Source organism: Hyaena hyaena, unplaced genomic scaffold (assembly GCF_003009895.1).
Source record: "Hyaena hyaena isolate Hyena2069 unplaced genomic scaffold, ASM300989v1 scaffold_256, whole genome shotgun sequence".
NCBI lineage: Eukaryota > Metazoa > Chordata > Mammalia > Carnivora > Hyaenidae > Hyaena > Hyaena hyaena.
In genome coordinates this window covers 360032-379006 of record NW_024080885.1, presented here as the reverse complement: position 1 = coordinate 379006, position 18975 = coordinate 360032, and the positions used below count along the sequence as shown (strand labels likewise).

The 18975-nt window shown below is 44.9% G+C and overlaps 1 protein-coding gene and 1 non-coding gene across 2 annotated transcripts; one reads left to right on the top strand and one right to left on the bottom strand.

Annotated features, from left to right (window-relative positions):
• Nucleotides 1-892: 892 nt before the first annotated feature.
• Nucleotides 893-11431, bottom strand: PRMT5 (protein arginine methyltransferase 5). Its single transcript, XM_039245241.1, has 17 exons — nt 11314-11431; nt 10535-10653; nt 10142-10227; nt 9832-9966; nt 8886-8998; nt 8690-8739; nt 6037-6200; nt 5405-5566; nt 5156-5233; nt 5006-5064; nt 4800-4922; nt 4031-4206; nt 3380-3489; nt 3049-3142; nt 2755-2871; nt 2481-2545; nt 893-1447 (listed from the first exon to the last, which is right to left on the bottom strand). Exons 1-17 carry the CDS (start codon nt 11421-11423, stop codon nt 1295-1297), a joined length of 1914 nt encoding a protein of 637 aa, XP_039101172.1. The 5' UTR covers nt 11424-11431; the 3' UTR covers nt 893-1294.
• A 347-nt stretch (nt 11432-11778) lies between these two features.
• TRNAR-ACG lies at nt 11779-11851 on the top strand. The gene has a single exon. It is a non-coding gene; the product is annotated as a tRNA-Arg (tRNA).
• Nucleotides 11852-18975: the final 7124 nt, after the last annotated feature.

Below are 18975 nucleotides of genomic sequence, written 5' to 3'. Positions count from 1 at the left end.
AGAAACTGGGTGTGTTTCATGTCAGGAGGTTTGCTGAACGCAACATCGCAATATCCGCATTCTGAGCGGTCTGTCTACACAACCCTCCCAACCATCTCCTCCTGCCCTTAGTGGTTTGGCCCCGGGAAACACAAGTCTTGTCACAGTTTGGTCTTTTTTCACACTCTGCCTTATCGTCATTACCTGGTCCCACAGTTAACACACCTCCCACTGCAAGAGTAAACGTGGAGGGTTCTTAGGTGCCTCTGTGGCTGCAGCAATACTCAGCTCTCTCTAACCATAAAGAGAAGGAACTAACGTCTATTCTCACATTCCGAGGGCTTCCGGAATCCCCACACTTCAGTTGTCCCATACATGTTGCCAGAAACACAGCTCGTCTTAACATCAAGAGAGCCAGAGTCAGAGGATCTGTGTTCGATCTTGAATACTAACTTTGTATCTTTCTATCAGTTTCAGATTCCTCCTCTGTAAAATGGAGAATTGGACTCTCAGGACTTCAAACTCTAACCTTGTGATTTTATTCAAACCAAACAGGTGGCTTTTGCTGGTGATGCCTGGAGGGCTTCCAGTTTCCCTCCCAAAACTTAGCAAAGGAGTTGGCGCTGCAGCAGCTCAGAAAAGTGGGAAGGGAAGCGGACTTGACTCACTACTCCTTCTTTCTCCATACTGGCAAAGTTTCCTCCCCAGAGAAAAGCCTAATCACAGGCCCTAGTGTACAAGACCTCTTTGCAGCTGGTCAGAAAGGCCTACGGCCAGGAGCCCAAGAGTGACCATTTAAGCATCTTGAATGGAGAACAAAGTTAGGACCCTTTGAGTCTTGGATAAAGGCACATATCTGAATATGCCTAGGTTTAAGTAAAGTGTGGGAAAGCAGAGGCAGGGGGCAGCAGGGTTGGAGCAGGAAAAGGCTAACTTCACTTTATTTGTATTTCCTCCCACACAAAACCATCAAAACGGGAACAGAAATGGGCAGGGAAAGGGCCGAAAGTTTGTTCAATCCACGTGTTCTCAGGGAGTGCTATTCCAGGGCGCGCTTGAGGCCGAATGCCTGTTGGAGTAGCTTCAGATCCAGCACTAATTTCTCCTGCCCTGGCCTGAAGTCTTCACAGATTGGTGGCTCAGGCCCTACAATTAATTCTCATCCTTTGCCACCTTGATAAAAGGCAGGAAACAGACTGAAATGCTCCACTCTGATGGGCAAGGGGAATCACAGCCCACAGATGTACTGCACTTTCTGTGCTACAGGAGCCGAGCTTGAAGCTGCTTCCAAGGCTCTCAATACTTGTAGGCAGGACTAGAGGCCGATGGTGTATGAACGGCCTGTGGGGTTGTGAATAGCAGAACAGACTGGTGCTGTCACAGCCCACTCATACCACACCTTCTTGGAATTGCTGCATCGCCAGAAACGCACACAGATGGTCTGGCCTTCACGTACCGTAATGGGCTGCTGTAAGAAGAAAGACAGGGAGGTTCAGGGTGGAGCTAATGAACTGTATGTGGCAATGTACTACTGAGCTACGGGTGGAGAGAAAAGGATAAAACATGACATTCCAACCCTCATGAAGTTTATTTGAAGTCTTTCAGAATGAATTATCCGAACTGACCAATCAGACATTGAACAAATCATCCGAAGTGTGATGAGTGCTGTGAACATGCAGAGAACAAGCGCTATAAGGGCACCTATGGGAGGCAAGGTGAACCTAGTTCAGGCAGGAAAGTTATCTGACAAGTGGAATGTTTAAGGGGACCTGGAATATAAGTTAGCTGGGTGAAGAGATGAACAAAGAACTTTCCAGGCAAAAGAGAAGGTGTGAAAGCCTGAGACAGGAAAGAAGATGGAGTATTACAAAAACCAAAAGAACATCCACAGAATCATGATGAGCACTGAGTAATATACGGAATTATTGTGTTGTAAACCTGAAACTAATAGAACACTGCTTTGTTAGACTTCCACTAAAAAAAAAAAAAAAAGGCGGCCCATAGGGCTGATGCAGTGTAATCACAGGAACAGTAGCTGAAAAGACAAGCCAAAACTATATCACACCAAATTTTACAAAGTTAATCCTCTATCCTGACGGCAGTAGGAAGTCACTGGATGGTTTTAAGCAGGACACCAGTATGACCAGATCTGGGTTTTTAAAAGATAACTTTTGCTCAAAGTAGAGACTAGACAGAAGAAGAGCCAGAGAAGCTGTGGGGAAACTAAGGAGACGGGCACTGCAGACATCTCAACATCTACAACAGGGATCCAAGAAGACGTGGGAGCAGCAGAACAGGGGTCATACTCAAGCATCCTCCTGAGAGCAGGGAAAAGGGCAGAACACCAATGGCAAAAGTTCCTCCTTAACCCATGGAGTATTAGGTGATTCTTAATATTCTTAATATTAAGATTCTTAAAATTCTTAATATTAATAATTCCTAATTATTCAGAATTAGTATTAGTAATTCCTATAATTATTACTAGTAAAGGTGATTCCTACCTTAATAGGGAAGAGGATGGGAAACCACGAGAACATCCCAGGAGAGTGAGTTTCTGGACGAATACCTGTGTGAAAAAATAATGAAAACACTGAGGTCTCTGTGACTCTGCTTTTTGCGTGGGTTGAGGGGGCTGTCTTTTGTGAACAGGGAGAGAAGTAATCAAAGATCCTCATTCACTGATTCTTGGACTCCCTGTGCATCTAAATGAAACATGAACATAAGCTGCCCAGGTAACATACTCATGCCCTGCCATCCACTGCCCCAGACACTTACTTAGGGTGATGTCCTGATAAAGCACAGTTTCAAAGTAGCCTGCAAAGCCATGTAGCACCGTGTTCACCTCCACAGGAAACTCCAAGGTGCAGTATCGATTGTTATCAATCATAGGATCTGTCAAGGAAGAGTTGTATGGATGACAAGGGGCTAGAAGCTCTAGACAACACGGTAAAGCAAGAGCAAAACACAGGAAGGGAAGCCTAGAGAGAGCAGACCCAGGATAGCAAGAGAAGAAACCAGACAGGTAAGCTCTCACCCATCCAGTCAGAGGAGAGTCATGCAGGAACCCACCTCTGTTGGGATGGCTGAAGGTAAAACAGGGCTGGGGCGCAGACAGCTGGTGGAAGTTGTGCAGCCGTACCACGTAAGGCATCTCAAACTGGGCCTGTCCCGAGAGACCAAGCAAGAGCTAGAGCAGACAGGCAAGACACACCTACTTCCCCAGGGAAAGAAGCCTCAACCTCAGGGACACAGAAAAGGATAAGAACATTTTCATTTCAATTTTCGCTTTCCCACATCCCCAACTCCTTCATCCCCTCATTTGGCAAGAAAACAGTTAATGCTAATGGAGAAAAAGAAGACTAAAGAGAAAAGAGCTCTCCAGAAGAGAGTGGCTCTTTACCTCAGGGTCACGGTCCTTTTCCCGACAGGCTCGGACCTCATTGTACAGCTTGGAGGAGGAGATGGGAGCCAGAAAGGAGGTATACTCCCCAGGGATGCTCACACCATCATCTGCAGAGCAGGAAGGTCTTTTAGTTCCCAAGGGATGAAAATGGTGCATCTAACTGAAGGTTCAAACTTCCCACATCAAAACATACCACATGTGACAACACGGAGCTGCCTAGGCCTGTTTTATCTAGGTCTAGGTCCTGTCATGACAAATTCTACATCTAGGTTAACTTACAGAGACCCAAGTTAAAACTGGAAAGAACCTAAGACATTCTAATCTAGTTATTCTTAACTTCTGTGGGGCCATAAAGAACCTTGATATCTGGATGAAAGCTAAGCTCAAGGTACATATTACATCAGCTCAGAGAGTCCGCAGACCACAGACTACAACTGCTCTAGTCCACTCCTCTCATTTTACAGATGTGAACAGTGAGGTTCAGAAAGAGCACTTCATTTGCTAGGGGCCTGACCCAAGTCCAACTCACCTTCCTCTAAACCTTGTCACCTCCTCCTAGGCTGCTGCTTCCCCCCACCCCCAAACTGCCACAGCTTTCTGAGCTGAGAATCCATCCCCCTTACTCAGTACATCCCAGACTAGAGGCACCTTTTAAGAAGTGTTGGGCTCCATCCAAGCACTCAGGTGACAGTTCATTGTCAGCGAAGGAGCCCAAAAGCTCACTGACGATGATGTCTGCTTTCTCTGGAGCCACCCATTCCCGCATGTCTGATGAGACTACAGTCACCTGGCTTCCCCATTCTTCAAACTGCCAGTTCTCTAGCCTAAAATAAAGATAATGCAAGTGAGGACACTGATAAGAAACAATGGCACTGGAGGGGCGACTAGGTGGCTCAGTCAGTTAAACATCCAACTTCGGCCCAGGTCATGATCTCACGACTCGTGGGTTCAAGCCCCATGTTGAGCTCTGTGCTGACAGCTAGCTCAGCCTGGAGCCTGCTTTAGATTCTGTGTCTCCTTCTCTCTCTGACCCTTCCCTGCTCACGCTGTCTCTGGCACTCTCTCTCAAAAATAAAGAAAACATCAAAAAAAATTTTTTTAAATCTAAAAAAGAGGGACGCCTGGGTGGCTTAGTCGGTTAAGCGTCCGACTTTCACTTAGGTCATGATCTTGTGGTTCGTGGGTTCGAGCCCCACGTCAGGCTCTGTGCTGACTGCCAGCTCAGAGCCTGGTGCCTGTTTCAGTCTGTGACTCCCTCTCTTTCTGACCCTCCCCTGCTCACGATGTCTCTCTCTCTCTCTCCTAGAAATAAATAAAAGATAAAAAAAAAAAGTGGTTTAAAAAAAAAATCTTAAAAAGAAAAAAAAGAAACATTGGCACTGGAGACAAACTTCCCAGCATGGAGGTTGCTACTCACGTCACCACAGCATTTGGGTTCTTCTCCACAGCGTAGAGCTTTATCCTCCGGTCAGCCTGCTTGGCTGCCCTCAGGGAAGCATTTACCAGGGGACCCCGGCCTGCTCCCAACACCATTAGCACCCTAAGAAAGGGAAAGGGTCAAGCTGACTTAGCAGATAGAGAAGTAGGTATTGAAATTGCTGGGATGGTGGGAGGAGCACTCACTGGACGTTGGTATCCTTCTCTTCATCAGGCACTCGATCTAACAGACATTTATAGATGGCCTGGTGGAAGAAGGAGAGAAGACCTCGTGGCTATGATCCATCTTCACCCAGGTCACTCTGGGCCTGTACTTGACCCAGACCCACACTATACCTGCTGATACTGAGAGTATTTGATGGGGTCCTTCTCAAACACTTCATATGTCTGAGATTCCAGATTGTCCATCAGTGGCTGATGAATGAGAAGAGAAGGGAAAATAAGTTAGCCAGTTTCTGGAAAGGGCAACGCACCAGAATACCAATGACTTTCCCACTACTTCCTGAGCTTTGGTAGGATTTTAGGGCACCTACGGTTAGAGACATTCTCACACACCTCCCTCCTCTCAGCCTACTCCAGACCCACCTGAAGTGGGGACTGCAGATAGTCTTCGTAGCCCTTGGCAAAGAGTTCGTATGCATTGGGCGGAGGGCGGTTCTGGCTCAAGTATTCCAGGTACTGGAGGTAAGAACAGAACTCTTTCTCTGAGTGGTGGTTGGTGCCCGTGATGATGAATTGCACTTCCAGCTGTGAGAGAAGTCAGACCATTAGATACAGTCCTCGAACTAAGACTCTGGGATATTGTTATGGCTATGGCCAAAGAACCCTAGCGTAAAATAAGGCCCAGAGGAGCAGTTTTTTAGTTCAACAAATACCTCCAACTATCAACAAAACAGCACAAAGCTTCAATAAACTTATAAAGCCCTCTTATGCCACGTAAGCATCATCCTGGCTCAAATAGCCCCATGGATCCTCACTGTAACATCTTAAATGAAAGCTTCTGCAAAGTTCTCATGCAATCTGGTTCCTTTTGAAATGTTCTGGGGCTCCTAATGCCATTTGCCTATTTGTTCTCAAGACCTCCAACGTTGCTGAAGTTGTTCTCCAGAAACCAGAGAGAAGAATCAGCCCCACAGGGGGAGGGGGGAAGCACCGCACATATGTGAATAAGGTTAGAGGATGAGCTGGAGTAACTTTGGAAACCTTCTACCACCCACCTTGAGGAGCCGGAAGATCAGCCTCTGGTGCATCTTAGAAAGAACAGGAAATCCCTTCTTATTGGTCAGGAAAATGCTGGTAGGGAGAATGGCTGCTTTGATGGGCTCCCCAAGCCAACGATCAATGACATGATTAGACGGGAGGTCAGCCCCAATTTCAAGAGCTACACAAGAGAAAAGAAAGTTAACTACTACTATGTGAGAAGACTTCCCTTGCTTTTTTGTCTTTTGGGGTTTTTTTCAATTTTTTAAATGTTTTATTTATTTCTGAGAGAGAGACACCGTGAGCAGGGGAGGGTCAGAGAGAGAGGGAGGTACAGATCTGAAACAGGCTCCAGGCTCTGAGCTAGCTGTCAGCACAAGGCCTGACGCGGGGCTTGAACCCACGAACCGTGAAATCATGACCTGAGCCGAAGTTAGACGCAAAACTGACTGAGCCACCTAGGCGCCCGCTTCCCTTGCTTTTTTGTGCAAGAGCGGTTTACTCAAGAGCAAGGCCTCCTGAGACACAGAGAAGGTAGCAAAATTGTGCAGCAGCCAAGTATACGTGAAACTCCTGATTCTTTTTTTTTTTTTAACTGTATCCAGCTTTACTAAAGATTTTTTTTTTAATTTTAAAAAATATTTTTATTATTTATTTGAGAGACAGAGAGAGACAGCGTGAGGAGGGGAGGGTCAGAGAGAGAGAGAGAGAGAGAGAGAGACAGAATCCGAAGTAGACTCCAGGCTCTGAGCTGGCTGTCAGCACAGAGCCCAAAGCAGGGCTCGAACCCACAAGCCGTGAGATCATGACTTGAGCCGAAGTTGGATGCCCAACTGACTAAGCCACCCAGGCGCCCCTAAAGATACTTTTCATAAACAATCATGGTATTTCAGGCAGGGCATGGGCAGACAATGTTAACAGTATACAACAACTTTCAAACTCCCTTCTTTAAAGGACTACCAAAGTCAGAAAGCCACTTCACAAAACCCAATGAAGTCTTCCATTTGATGCTCTGAACAGGGAAAAGTTTAGAGTGAGGGTTGACATTTCACATTTAGCATACTGTTTAACAACTTTTCACAAGCCAACCCTGACTTTCAGGAAAGGAAATGAAAACGGCAGAATTATCAGTCTGAAGCTCCACAAGCTAAAAAAGGAACTCTTTTGAGGGGTGCCATCTCCATGGTGACACTGCAAAGTCCAGATTGCCTGACATACTAGGAACCATTTTGACCAATGGGGTCAGGTTCCAACCACTGGGTTTAAGGGAGGAGTCAAGTCTATGCTGAAGGCAGAGTGGGAGAAGAGAACATAAAAAATCAATTTGAGGGGGCACCTGGGTGGCTCAGTCAGCTGAGAGTCCAACTTTGGCTCAGGTCATGATCTCACTGTTCCTGAGTTTGAGCCCCGCGTTCGGCCCTGCGCTGACAGCTCAGGAGCTGGAGCCTGCTTTGGATTCTGTGTGTCCCTCTCTCTCTGCCCCTCCCCCACTCACACTCTGTCTCTCTCTTTCTCTCTCTCAGAAATAAATAAAACATTAAAAAAATTTTTTTTAAACAAATTTTAGTTTTTCCAGACCATAAGGCATCTGTGCCAAAGTGGCTAATGTATATCACCATCAAGGAATCCCTCCTCCTAGGAACCAAGAGAAAGCTTCTCAATACTAGAAGGGAAAGGTATTTTCTCCCCCTTATCAATCTAGCTTTGGAGACATTCAATTAGTGACATTTGCCTTCCCCTTAAATAACAATGAAGTGTTCTGTGTGCTAACAACATAGCTTAAAATAAATAAACAAACAAACAAACAAATAAATAAATCAGGGGCACCTGTGTGGCTCAGTCGGTTAAGCATCTGACTCTTAATTTCGGACCAGGTCACAATTTCATGGTTCATGAGATTGAGCCCCTCATTAGGTTTTGCACTAACAGCGAGGAGCCTGTTTGGGGTTCTCTCTCCTTCTCTCTCTGCCGCTACCCTGCTTGCACTCTCTCTCTTTCTTAAATAAATAAACATTTAAAAAAAAGTAAAACAAAAATCTTCATTTTAACAAAATGATAAAAAATGTATTTCCAACTGTAAAGTCACCAGAAGTACAGTTATTAAAAATGCACAGATTTCACTTGGCATCTCCAAAAACTCCTAATTCTTTTCTTTTTTAATGGTTTTTTTTGAGAGAGGAGCGTGTGTGTAGGGGAGGGGCAGAGAGAGGGAGACAGGATCTGAAGCGGGCTCTGTGTTGACTGACAGCAGAGAGCCTGATTTCACGAACTGTGAGATCATGACCTGAGCTGAAGTCATATGCTTAACCAAGTGAGCCACCCAGGCGCCCCCAAAAACTCCTAATTCTTTAAAAAATTTTTTTTTAAATGTTTTATTTATTTTTGAGAGACAGAAACACAGAACACAAGTGGGGGAGGGGTAGAGAGAGTGGGAGACACAGAATCTGGAGCAGGCTCCAGGCTCTGAGCTGTTAGCAGAAAGCCCAATGCGGGGCTCAAACTCACAGACTGAGAGATCATGACCTGAACCGAAGTCGGACGCTTAACTGACTAAGCCACCCAAGCACCCCAAAAACTCTTAATTCTTATCCACAGGATGTCAGAGAAGGGACCTCCTGTGAATATCCTAGGACCCTCTTGGGTCCTATCCCAGGACCCTCATGGACTTACCCACCGCAATCCTCTTGCTATAGTCACACAGGGTCCGAAAGTTGTGCCACCTGTCAGGGTCAAATTACAGAAAAATACAGTTAAATATATATGGCCCACTGATTACCATAGCTTGAGGAGACCTCCCTACAGGCTCCACCCTATACTTCCCCTTATCCCACCCATTGCCCTGGCACAGCAGCAAAAGGAGACATACCACATCCATGTTTTCTCCTCTCCACTGTACTCTTCTGTGTGTGTACTCGGTGCATTCTCAATTATATCATCTCTCAGGTCCTCTGGGGCCACCAAGGGTACCCGCATCCAAAACTGCACGTGAACAAGTACTCTATTTAGAACTCTTTCGAACTCACTGTGACCAGAAAGCTTCCTTCAATTAAAAATATCTTGATCCAGGGGCGCCTGGATGGCTCAGTTGGTAAAGTGTCCGACTTTGGCTCAGGTCATGATCTCACAGTCTGTGGGTTCGAGCCCCACATCGGGCTCTGTGCTCACAGCTCAGAGCCTCGAGCCTGCTTCAGATTCTGTGTCTCCTCTCTCTCTCCCCTGCTTACTCTCTGTCTCTCTCTCAAAATAAAATAAAGACATCTTTAAAAAAAAAAAAATATATATATATATATATATATATTGATCCACAGGGCACCTGGGTGGCTCAGTCAGTTAAGCATCCCACTCCTGATTTCGGTTCGTGGTTGTAAGATTGAGCCCTGTGTCAGGCTCTGCACTGACAGCACAGAGCCCACTTCAGATTCTCTCTCCCTTTCTCCCTGCCCCTCCCCCACTCGTTGCTGGCTCTCTCAAAATAAACAAACTTCAGAAAAAGAAAACCCTTGATACAGATCACAAGTTAATCCTTTTATGTTTTTCCCAACTTGTGGTGATATGCACGTGTACACTTACCTTGTGTACATCCTTAAGTAAATGTCTGCCTTGTCTTTTATTGCAACTATAAAGTTTCTAGAAATAAATATACATTCTATGTGTTTTATAACCATCTGCTTACCACTTTTAGATGGTGGTAGGCAGTACTGACATTTCAGTTCTGCCAAATGCACCCTTTGCTGAATGGCTAGGAACAACAAAATACCTAGCACAGCCTGACTGTCATAACACACAGCAGAAAGGGAAGCCCTTAGCCATACCATGGAGGAGTGGTGGCCAGTGTGGATGTGGTTGGTCAAAACCCTGGCCAAGTTTGTGTTATCTTCCTGATTTAGGGGCAGTAGGAAAGCTGGAAGACCCAAATATGCCCCAAAATTCAGCTCCTGTAACATGGCCTGGAATGGAGATCAAGGCGAAAAGGTTAAGAGCAACACAAATGGCTTTAATTGAATTATATTAGATTTACTAAGTTACAGAAGGGAAAAAAAACCCCGCTCTTTGCACCCCGCTTGGTTATGGACCTGACTTCTAGTCTAGACAGATCTCGTTGGAGAGGTAAAACGGTCTTACCGCCTCGGAGTTCCTGCGGATCTTCTCCACTTTTGAGTCTGGACGAATCCATGGAGAAAGCTTTCCCACAATTAGCGTATTCCAGTCTGCACTCCCCCCATCCAAGAAAGACAAAGACTAAATGAGGGTCAGCACTTTACTTGTTCAATTTCTAGTTCTTAACAGGGAATAAAGAGTAGAGATGAGAGATAAAGACTTTTTCTATCACAGATATGGGCTAGCCTGGTGCAGAATAGACTATGGCTCTTAGCAGGTAAGCAAGAAAACAAAAGTTATCTGTGTCCCAGGACTAACCAATATATCCAAGTCAGGAAAGGAGGAGAATGAGGGCACTGTTAAAGCAGAAGTTGTTACTGCCTCTAATAATTAAGGGGCATATGGGATGGTCCCTACCCCTTCCTGACAGCAGTAGGTCTGATCGTGTCTGGGGGCCCGGCCGATTCTTAGCAGGTTCCTGAGTGAACTCCCTCTTGAAACGCGGGTGGAAGACAGGCATGCAGAGGAAATCAAACCTACAACCGCGACAGACCCAGAATCGTCATGTAAAGAGAGCAGCAGTGCCCAGAAATCCAAGCAACTGCATTAGGCTATCTCAATTCTACACAACCCTCTCAGCTGCCTTCAGTCACCCGACGGGACTGCTGAGTTCAGCCCACTTTGGGGCAGATCACTTCCGCTGCACTGTGTCTCAATTTCTCCCCAAAACACAGGCATGGAAAAGACAAGGAGAGAACGTAAAAATCCACCCCGAGCGGATTTTCTATTCTGTCACCAGTTTTCCAGGATCGTCACATCCAGATTTGCCCCAGTAACGCCCATGCCTTTCCCCTTAAGATTATCTCTTCTCTCTCTAGCCCCCTAACACTCCCTCCACTTCTCAGACTGTAATCCCGCTCTCCGGCTCCCTGGAGGGTCTGTACGTCCCCTTTTTGAGTTTACCTGACAACTCCCCCGACTTTGGAGCTCAGTGACCACACGCCCCCAAAAGTTTTTTTTTTTTTTCTCACGCCCCAGGGCTTAAGGCTCTCCACCCACCCCCAAGGAGTAATGGTTTCTCCCGCCCTAATCTTACTCCGACCCCCCTCACCCCTGCCTCTCTGGGATGACTAGTCTGTCCCCCCCGTCCCCGAGTTCGGAGCCTGCATTCCGCTTGCGGAGGTCTGGGCCCTCACCCCTGCTTGGCCACAGCCCCCAGAGTGTCAGCTATTTCGGGGACGCAATTCAGGTCCCTGCCGCTGGACACGCGGCTCCCACCGGCACCTCCGACCGCCATCGCCGCCATCTTTTCCCTCGCGCTGTCCACGCCGGGATTCCTTGATATTAGCAGCCAATCACAAAGCCAGAAAAAAGCCCCCGGAAGGCGGGATGAGTCGCCCTAACAACCAGAGCGTCTTCCATGGCCTCAGAGCGGGAGGCGGAGGGGTGGGGAGTGGCTCTTCCTGCCAATCAGCGGGCTGCACAGTGGCTTACGGCGTGGCTGTGGAAGATCCACCAATCTCAGGATCTGGTTCTCGACGAATTTCAATCTCCCATAATGCTTCGTGCATTCATAGAACTCTATCAAAGGACTACACGTCCCATGAAACCCTGCAATATAAGCTTGAAGTGTCATCATTGAGTCGTGTGTGATTGTCTCAGGGCCAGTGGCGCAATGGATAACGCGTCTGACTACGGATCAGAAGATTCCAGGTTCGACTCCTGGCTGGCTCGGTGGGACTGAGGCTTCTTTTATTGCATCTCACGCAATACTGCCTTAAGCAGCATCTTTTAAATCTCCCTTCCTTTCCTTACACTCTCAGAAGTTTCCTCTTTATCTTTTCGCAGCTTCGTTTTTCAGATCTTAATTTGGCTGAGTTCTGCGGCCATCATATGTCAGCTTTTCCCGTTACCTAATTCAGAGATGATTCTTGTGTCACTCACTGCTTGCTTAGGTCCATCTAAACCCTGAGAGAACTGAGTTAATGGCTGGCGCCCTTAAAATGAGATTTGTATGGGCCTTCATATATTTACAAGTAGACTGTGGAAACTCGGCCACTAATTCCTTGTGATTCTATATCTCAACACAAAAGGTAAATAAACACACTCACACATTCGTGGTGACGGATTACAGCGAAGATGAGCCAAGAAATGCCTGGAGGAGGCCTGGGCCCTCCTAACATTCTTGTTAGAGAGACGGAAAAGAAGGAGAGGAATGAAGCAAGGAAAGACACGGGAAGGAGAAAGGGAATACCTGAAGACGGGGAGCCCAGAGGTGTTGAGGGCCTGGGGGCAGGGTTGGAAAGGAGAACATAGTACAGTAGCCCAAAGAAGGAGGCGTTGACAGAACTTAGGGACTGCTTCGCAGGGAACCGTAGGAAACAGAGTCTGCGTTCTGGCCTCTTTGAGTGAAACAAGAAAGGAGAGGAGCGGGTTTAGGGAGAATCAAAGTTCAGGTTTGGAAGAGCTGAATTGATTGGGCGCCTAGGGGGCGCTGTGTAATAGAGAGTTGGATGAACAGTGATCTGATCTGAACCAGAGAAGATTTGAAAATGCCAGAAGAGAGGTACTGACGAAGCTACAAGACTGAGTGAGATCATCCTGTCCCGTCCGTCGGGGACAAAGTCCTTGGAAACACGGAAAGAGTGTGGATGTGGGGCGCCTGGGTGGCTTAGTCGGTTGAGCGTCCGACTTTCGCTTAGGTCATGATCTCGTGGTTCGTGGGTTCGAGCCCCGTGTCGGGCTCTGTGCTGACTGCCAGCTCAGAGCCTGGAGCCTGTTTCAGTCTGTGACTCCCTCTCTCTCTGACCCTCCTCTGCTCACGATGCCTCTCTCTCTCTCTCTCTCCTAGAAATAAATAAAACATTAAAAAAAAGAAAGGAAGAAAGGAAGAAAGGAAGAAAGGAAGAAAGAAGGAAGGAAAGAAAGAAAGAAAGAAAGAAAGAAAGAAAGAAAGAAAGAAAGAAAGAAAGAAAGAAAAGAAAGGGTGTGGATAGGATAAGTTCTAAAGAGCTCTGGATGCAACGGGGTAAATGCTCCAGAAGGATGAAAGTCAAAAAGCCAAAGCAAAGAACTAAGAAAATGCATGTGAAGTCTAAAGGGGTCGGAAGTGCTGTCCTCTCATCTTCTCGTGATTCTTACAGATGTTACTAGAACAACTACTACAACTAGTAGACTTTATTTCTTTTTTTAAGTTTGTTTATCTATTTTGAGAAAGAGAGAGCACAAGTAGGAAAGGGGCAGAGAGAGAAGGAGAGAGAGAATCCCAAGCAGCCTCCACACCATCAACACAGAGCCCCATTTGGGGCTCAAACTCCTCAACCATGAGCTAGAACTCATCAACCATGAGATCATGACCTGGGTAGAGATCAAGATTCCGACCATTAACCCACTGAGCCACCCAGGTAGCCCCAGACTTTTTTTTTTTTTTTTAATATTTTTATTTATTTCTAGGAGAGAGAGACAGCGTGAGCAGGGGAGGGTCAGAGAGAGAGGGAGATACAGTCTCTGANATTTATTTCTAGGAGAGAGAGACAGCGTGAGCAGGGGAGGGTCAGAGAGAGAGGGAGATACAGTCTCTGAAACAGGCTCCAGGCTCTGAGCTGGCAGTCAGCACAGAGCCTGACGGGGGGCTCAAACCACGAACCGCGAGATCATGACCTAAGCAAAAGTTGGACGCTTAACTGACTAAGCCACCCAGGCGCCCCATCAGACTTTATTTCTTAAGAGAGTTTTAGATTTACAGAATAATTGCAGATACTACAGTGAGTTCCCATATGCCTCCCCAGAGCTTTCTCTGTTATTAGGATCTTAACATGAATGGTATATTTATTACAATTCAGGGACCAGTATTGACACATTATTATTAATTAAAGTCCATAGTTGATTCCAATTTCCTTAGTGTTTACCTAATGTCCTTTTTCTGTTCCAAATCCTATCCAGAATACCATGTTACATATAGTTGTCATGTTGCCTTAGGCTCCTCTGGGCTGTGACAAATTTCTCAGGTGTTCCTTGTTTTTGATGGCCTTGATAGTTTTGAGAAGTACTGGTCAGGGATACTATAGGATCTCCTCTTTTGGGATTTGTCTGATTGTTTTCTCATGATTAGACTGGGATTATGGGTTTGGGGAAGAAGATCACAGAGGTAAAGTGTCATTTTCATAATATATCAATAGTACATACTATCAACATAATTTATAACTGTTGATGTTGACCTTTATCACTTGGCAAAAGCAGTGTTTATCAGGTTCCTCCATTGTAAAATTACACTCTCCCCACCCCCTCTCATCCTGTGCTCTTTGGTGACATCCCATGTCACCATGTGCATCCCACACTTAGGGAGTAGGGAGTTACGCTGACCTTCCTTTAGGGTGGAGTGTCAACAATATTTATTTGGAATTCTTCCCTGCAGGTATTAGGAGTAGGTGGTTGTCCACAGGAAGTGGGTGAGGGCACCGCCAACATTTTAAGAGGTAAAGAAGAGTTTTGAGGAGGCCTGCTTGTTCTCTGCCACAGCTGTGCCCAACCAAACTCTACATTCAGAGAAGGCTTATTAGATGTTGTTTCTTCTTCAGAAGCTAATTATCTGGGTTGTGGACCATCTGTGCTCCTGGCATCTTCCTCCTGATGTCAAGCTGGTGGCTGCTCTGTTGGTTGTTAACTAACCCATCCATGGGTAAGAAGGAGAGAGGAAAATCTATAAAACAGTGATGTCAGTTTTGCCCTCCATTAAAATAATTTTCAAAAGAATATGTGTAAAAAGAGGCTGGAATTTCTTTGACCAGCCTTAAAATAAATTCACAGGGGCTGCATTTCATTCTTCTGTAATGTCTTTGGATTTTCATTCAAGATGGCCTCGGCTCTAAGGCAAGCATGATGTTGAACAGCTCATAGTAATTCCATACCACGTTGCTCTCCGTCTTTCCTACAGCACTTTCTTGTGACTTGAAAAAAAAAAAAATACAGCGCATACTATGGGTCTATCTCTGCGAGCCAGAGAGAGGCAGAAGGGAAGGAGTGAAAAAGAAACAGAGAACTTTGTAAAGGGCTTGGCCCGAAGCATAAAATGAGAGTTGGCGAAGTTTGCCTTCTGTTCTACCTCCCTCTCTCTATCCTTGGCGCTGAACTCGTGCTCAGACACATGTAAGTCACTGAGAGAAGGTCAACCAAAGTAACCTTTGCTGAGATGAGGGTAGGGAGATGGTAGGACAGTGGGGCAGATACGATGTTACTTTCTCCCAGCAGGAGCCAGTGACCAACAGGCAAAGCACTGGAAACCCTTCTGGAAAGGAAACAGTATCTTCTCCCTGATCATTCTCTCCCCCACCCCCAACCTTCCACACCACCCCCAACCCTCGCATTCCTCACCTTCAAGCCCATTTCTTCTACCTGATCCTGTTTTTGTGACCTTGTTTAAACACCTCCAGCCTATTGTAAATGCTCCTTGCATCTCTGGTGCCCAGCTCCTCCCTCAGCACTTGCCTCCCTCCCCAGGACCCCTTCACTCACCTCTGTGCCTGCCCAGCCAGCTACACTCTTCGACACCAGAATAATGGACCATTTGACCCTCCTACTGCTCCAAATTGCGCCTGTACAATCAAGGCTGTCCTGCAGCTACAAAAGTGGCAGAGTTACTGAGGCAAAATAATCTGTGCCGATTTGCATTCTCGTCCTTGTCATCTCTATTATACAGTGTTTATCTGTCAAAATGAATAGAAAGTAGAAACTGTTCTGGAACATAGAAAAAGATGGAAAACTACCCAATTTGTTTACAAAGCCAGAATATACCTAATATCAAAACCTGTCAGAAATAGCACCTCAAAAAAAAAAAAACCTATAGACAAAAACCCCCTCAAAAAAAACCCTATAGACAAATCTCACTTATGCGGCATATAAATGAAAAAATCCTAAAATATTTAAGATTAATACATAAAAGTCAACAGTATATTAACATAATAATTATATACCACAACCAATTAGAATTTAATCTCAGAATTTAAGACAAGACTATATATTAGGAAATTTATTCATATGGGGGCGCCTGGGTGGCTTAGTCGGTTGAGCGTCCGACTTTCGCTTAGGTCATGATCTCGCGGTTCGTGGGTTTGAGCCCCGCGTCGGGCTCTGTGCTGACTGCCAGCTCAGAGCCTGGAGCCTATTTCAGAGTCTGTGTCTCCCTCTCTCTCTGACCCTCCCCTGGTCATGCTGTCTCTCTCTCTCTCTCCTAGAAATAAATAAATAAAAATATTTTAAAAAAAAGGAAATTTATTCATATGAAAGGTCAAAATAGGGGCACCTGGGTGGCTCAGTTGATTAAGTGTCTGACGTGGCTCTGGTCATGATCTCGCAGTTCGTGAGTCGGAGCCCCCCATGGGGCTCTGTGCTGACAACTCGGAGCCTGGAGCCTGCTTCGGGTTCTATGTCTCCCTCTCTCTCTGCCCTTCCCCCACTCATGCTTTCTCTCTTTGACTCTGTCTCTGTCTCTCTCTCTTAGAACTTAAATAAACATTAAAATTAAAAAATAAAATAAAATCTTTATTTAAAAAAAAAAAGATGGACTGTGGAGCCAGATGGAAAGAGATTTCGGGACACCTAGGTGGCTCAGTAGGTTAAGCATCTGACTTCAGCTCAGGTCATGATCTTGCGATTTGTGAGTTTGAGCCCCGTGTTGGGCTCTGTGCTGACAGCCAGCTCAGAGCTTGGAGCCTGTTTCAGATTCTGTATTTCCCTCTCTCTCTGACCCTCCCCTGCTCATGCTGTCTCTCTCTCTCAGAAATAAATAAAACATTTAAAAAAATTTTAAAAAAGAGAGATTTAAAGTTCTGTTCCGTTCATCCATTTACAAGCCACATTAGCATAAATCTCTCTGGCCTCAGTTTCCTCATCCATAAGATGGGAATGTCAATAATAGTTCTTATCTAATGAGAATTAGTTAAGTTTAAATGTTTATTTATTTATTTTGAGTGAGAGCAAGCAGGGGACAGACAGAGAGAGAAGGAGAGAGAGAATCCCAAGCAGGCTCTGTGCTGACAGTGCAGAGCCCAATGACTAAGAGCTTGAACTCAAAAACCATGAGATCATGACGTGAGCCGTAATCAAGAGTCATGCTCACCTGACTAGTCACCCAGGCACCTGAGGATTAGTTCAGTTTAGTTAAAATAGCAACACACTGAGAACCTTCCCTGCACATAGTGAGCCTTCAATATTGTGATTAGTATTTTCCCCATTTACAGTGGTAACAGTAACACTGCTATAAAATACTTATTTGTAATCTTACTGAAAAATGTGAGGAACTTATATGAAGGAAATTATAGGTGCACCTGAGTGGCTCAGTTGGTTAAGCGTCTGACTCTTGATTTCAGCTCAGGTCATGATCTCACAGGTTTATGAGATCAAGCCCACATCAGGCTTTGCACTGATAGTGCAGAGCCTGCTTGGGATTCTCTCTCCTTCTCTCTCCCCCTCCCCTGCTTGCACACACACTCTTTCTCTCAAAATAAATAAATGAACATTAAAAAAAGAAAATCACACAGTTTTGCTGATACAATGAAAGAGGAAAAAATGAGACAGCCACGTTCTTACAAAAAATGAATCTCATAAAGATGTCAATTCTTACAAAATTAATTTCTTGCTTTTACAACATTCAATCACAATTCTAATGGAATCTTTTGTTACTCAATAAAACGAGTCTACTGTTCATCTGTAATAAAAATCATACAAGAAAAGCAAAGAAAATTTTTAAAAAGAGGAGAATGGAGAAGGAATTTATTCTATATTTTTAGCCCTTTACCTTAAACCCCTTTATGAAATAAGCAATGTATAAATAAATAAAGAGTTACAATGTGCAGTTGGTATTAGAATAGGGAGAATAAAAGAGCTAAACCAATTGCCCAGAAACAGACCAGTTGTATGTGTGTACGTATTTGTGATTAAATATGGTTTTATTTGTAATAATAAAAACAGCTAACAATCACTGAGCCCCTTTTGTGTCAGGTTCTATGAAAAGCACTCTACATTCACAAGAACCCTGTGAGGTAGGAAATATTATTCTCTCAGTCTTAGAATGATTAAGTGAGTTGCCCCTTAAGAAAGGGTTTAGATGGGGTACAAACAGGTTAACTGACTCCAGAGCCTTTGATCTTAACCTTAAGACACATGATCTATAATTTTCCTTCCAGAAAGCTATCTGACTATCCTAGACAATCTTTCCAAACTAGGACAAAGATTAATTAAGAGAAATGCTTAGTGTAGCATTTTTTTTTATGATTACAAAGAATGTAAAACAACAAGTTGGATATCCTATAGGGGTATGGTTAAATAAATCATCCATGCAATGAAATCTTAAGCAGCCATTAAAATCAATGTTGCCAGAGAAAATTTAATAACATGGAGGAGCACTCAATGATATGCTATTCTGTGACACAGATTACAAACTGTATATACAGAATGACTTTGATATGTGGGGAAAAGTGGTATTTTCCAAATTTTCTGTAATAAACGTGTTTATATTATATGGAAGACATTTTTTAAGTTTATTTATTTATTGAGAGAGAAAATAAGTGGGGAAGGGGCAGAGAGAGAGGGGGACAGAGGATCCAAAGAGGGCTCTGTGCTGACAGCAGAGAGCTCGATACGGGGCTTGAATTCACCGTAAAGGCTTGAATCCACAGCTAAGCCATGGATGATCTTTGGATGCTGAGGGGAGATCTGAAGTGTTTTGAAGAGAGAAATGATGAAGTGATGCGAAAATTTCAAAATACTTAGGAAAAGCAAATTAGAATCATCATAAAAATTGGCCTGGCAGAGGTGTATGAGAGGAGGGACAATTGGTTAGGGACAATTGTTAGGACAATTGG

Bases quoted from the DNA above. Each gene is read 5' to 3' on its own strand.
- PRMT5 (XM_039245241.1), bottom strand. From the start codon at position 11,423: ATGGCGGCGATGGCGGTCGGAGGTGCCGGTGGGAGCCGCGTGTCCAGC. The intron at 10,654-11,313 runs GTGAGGGCCCAG...TCGCGGTTGTAG, and splicing joins GGGGCTGTGGCCAAGCAGGG to GTTTGATTTCCTCTGCATGC. The intron at 2,546-2,754 runs GTAAGTGTCTGG...TTTTTCACACAG, and splicing joins TTATCAGGACATCACCCTAA to GTATTCGTCCAGAAACTCAC.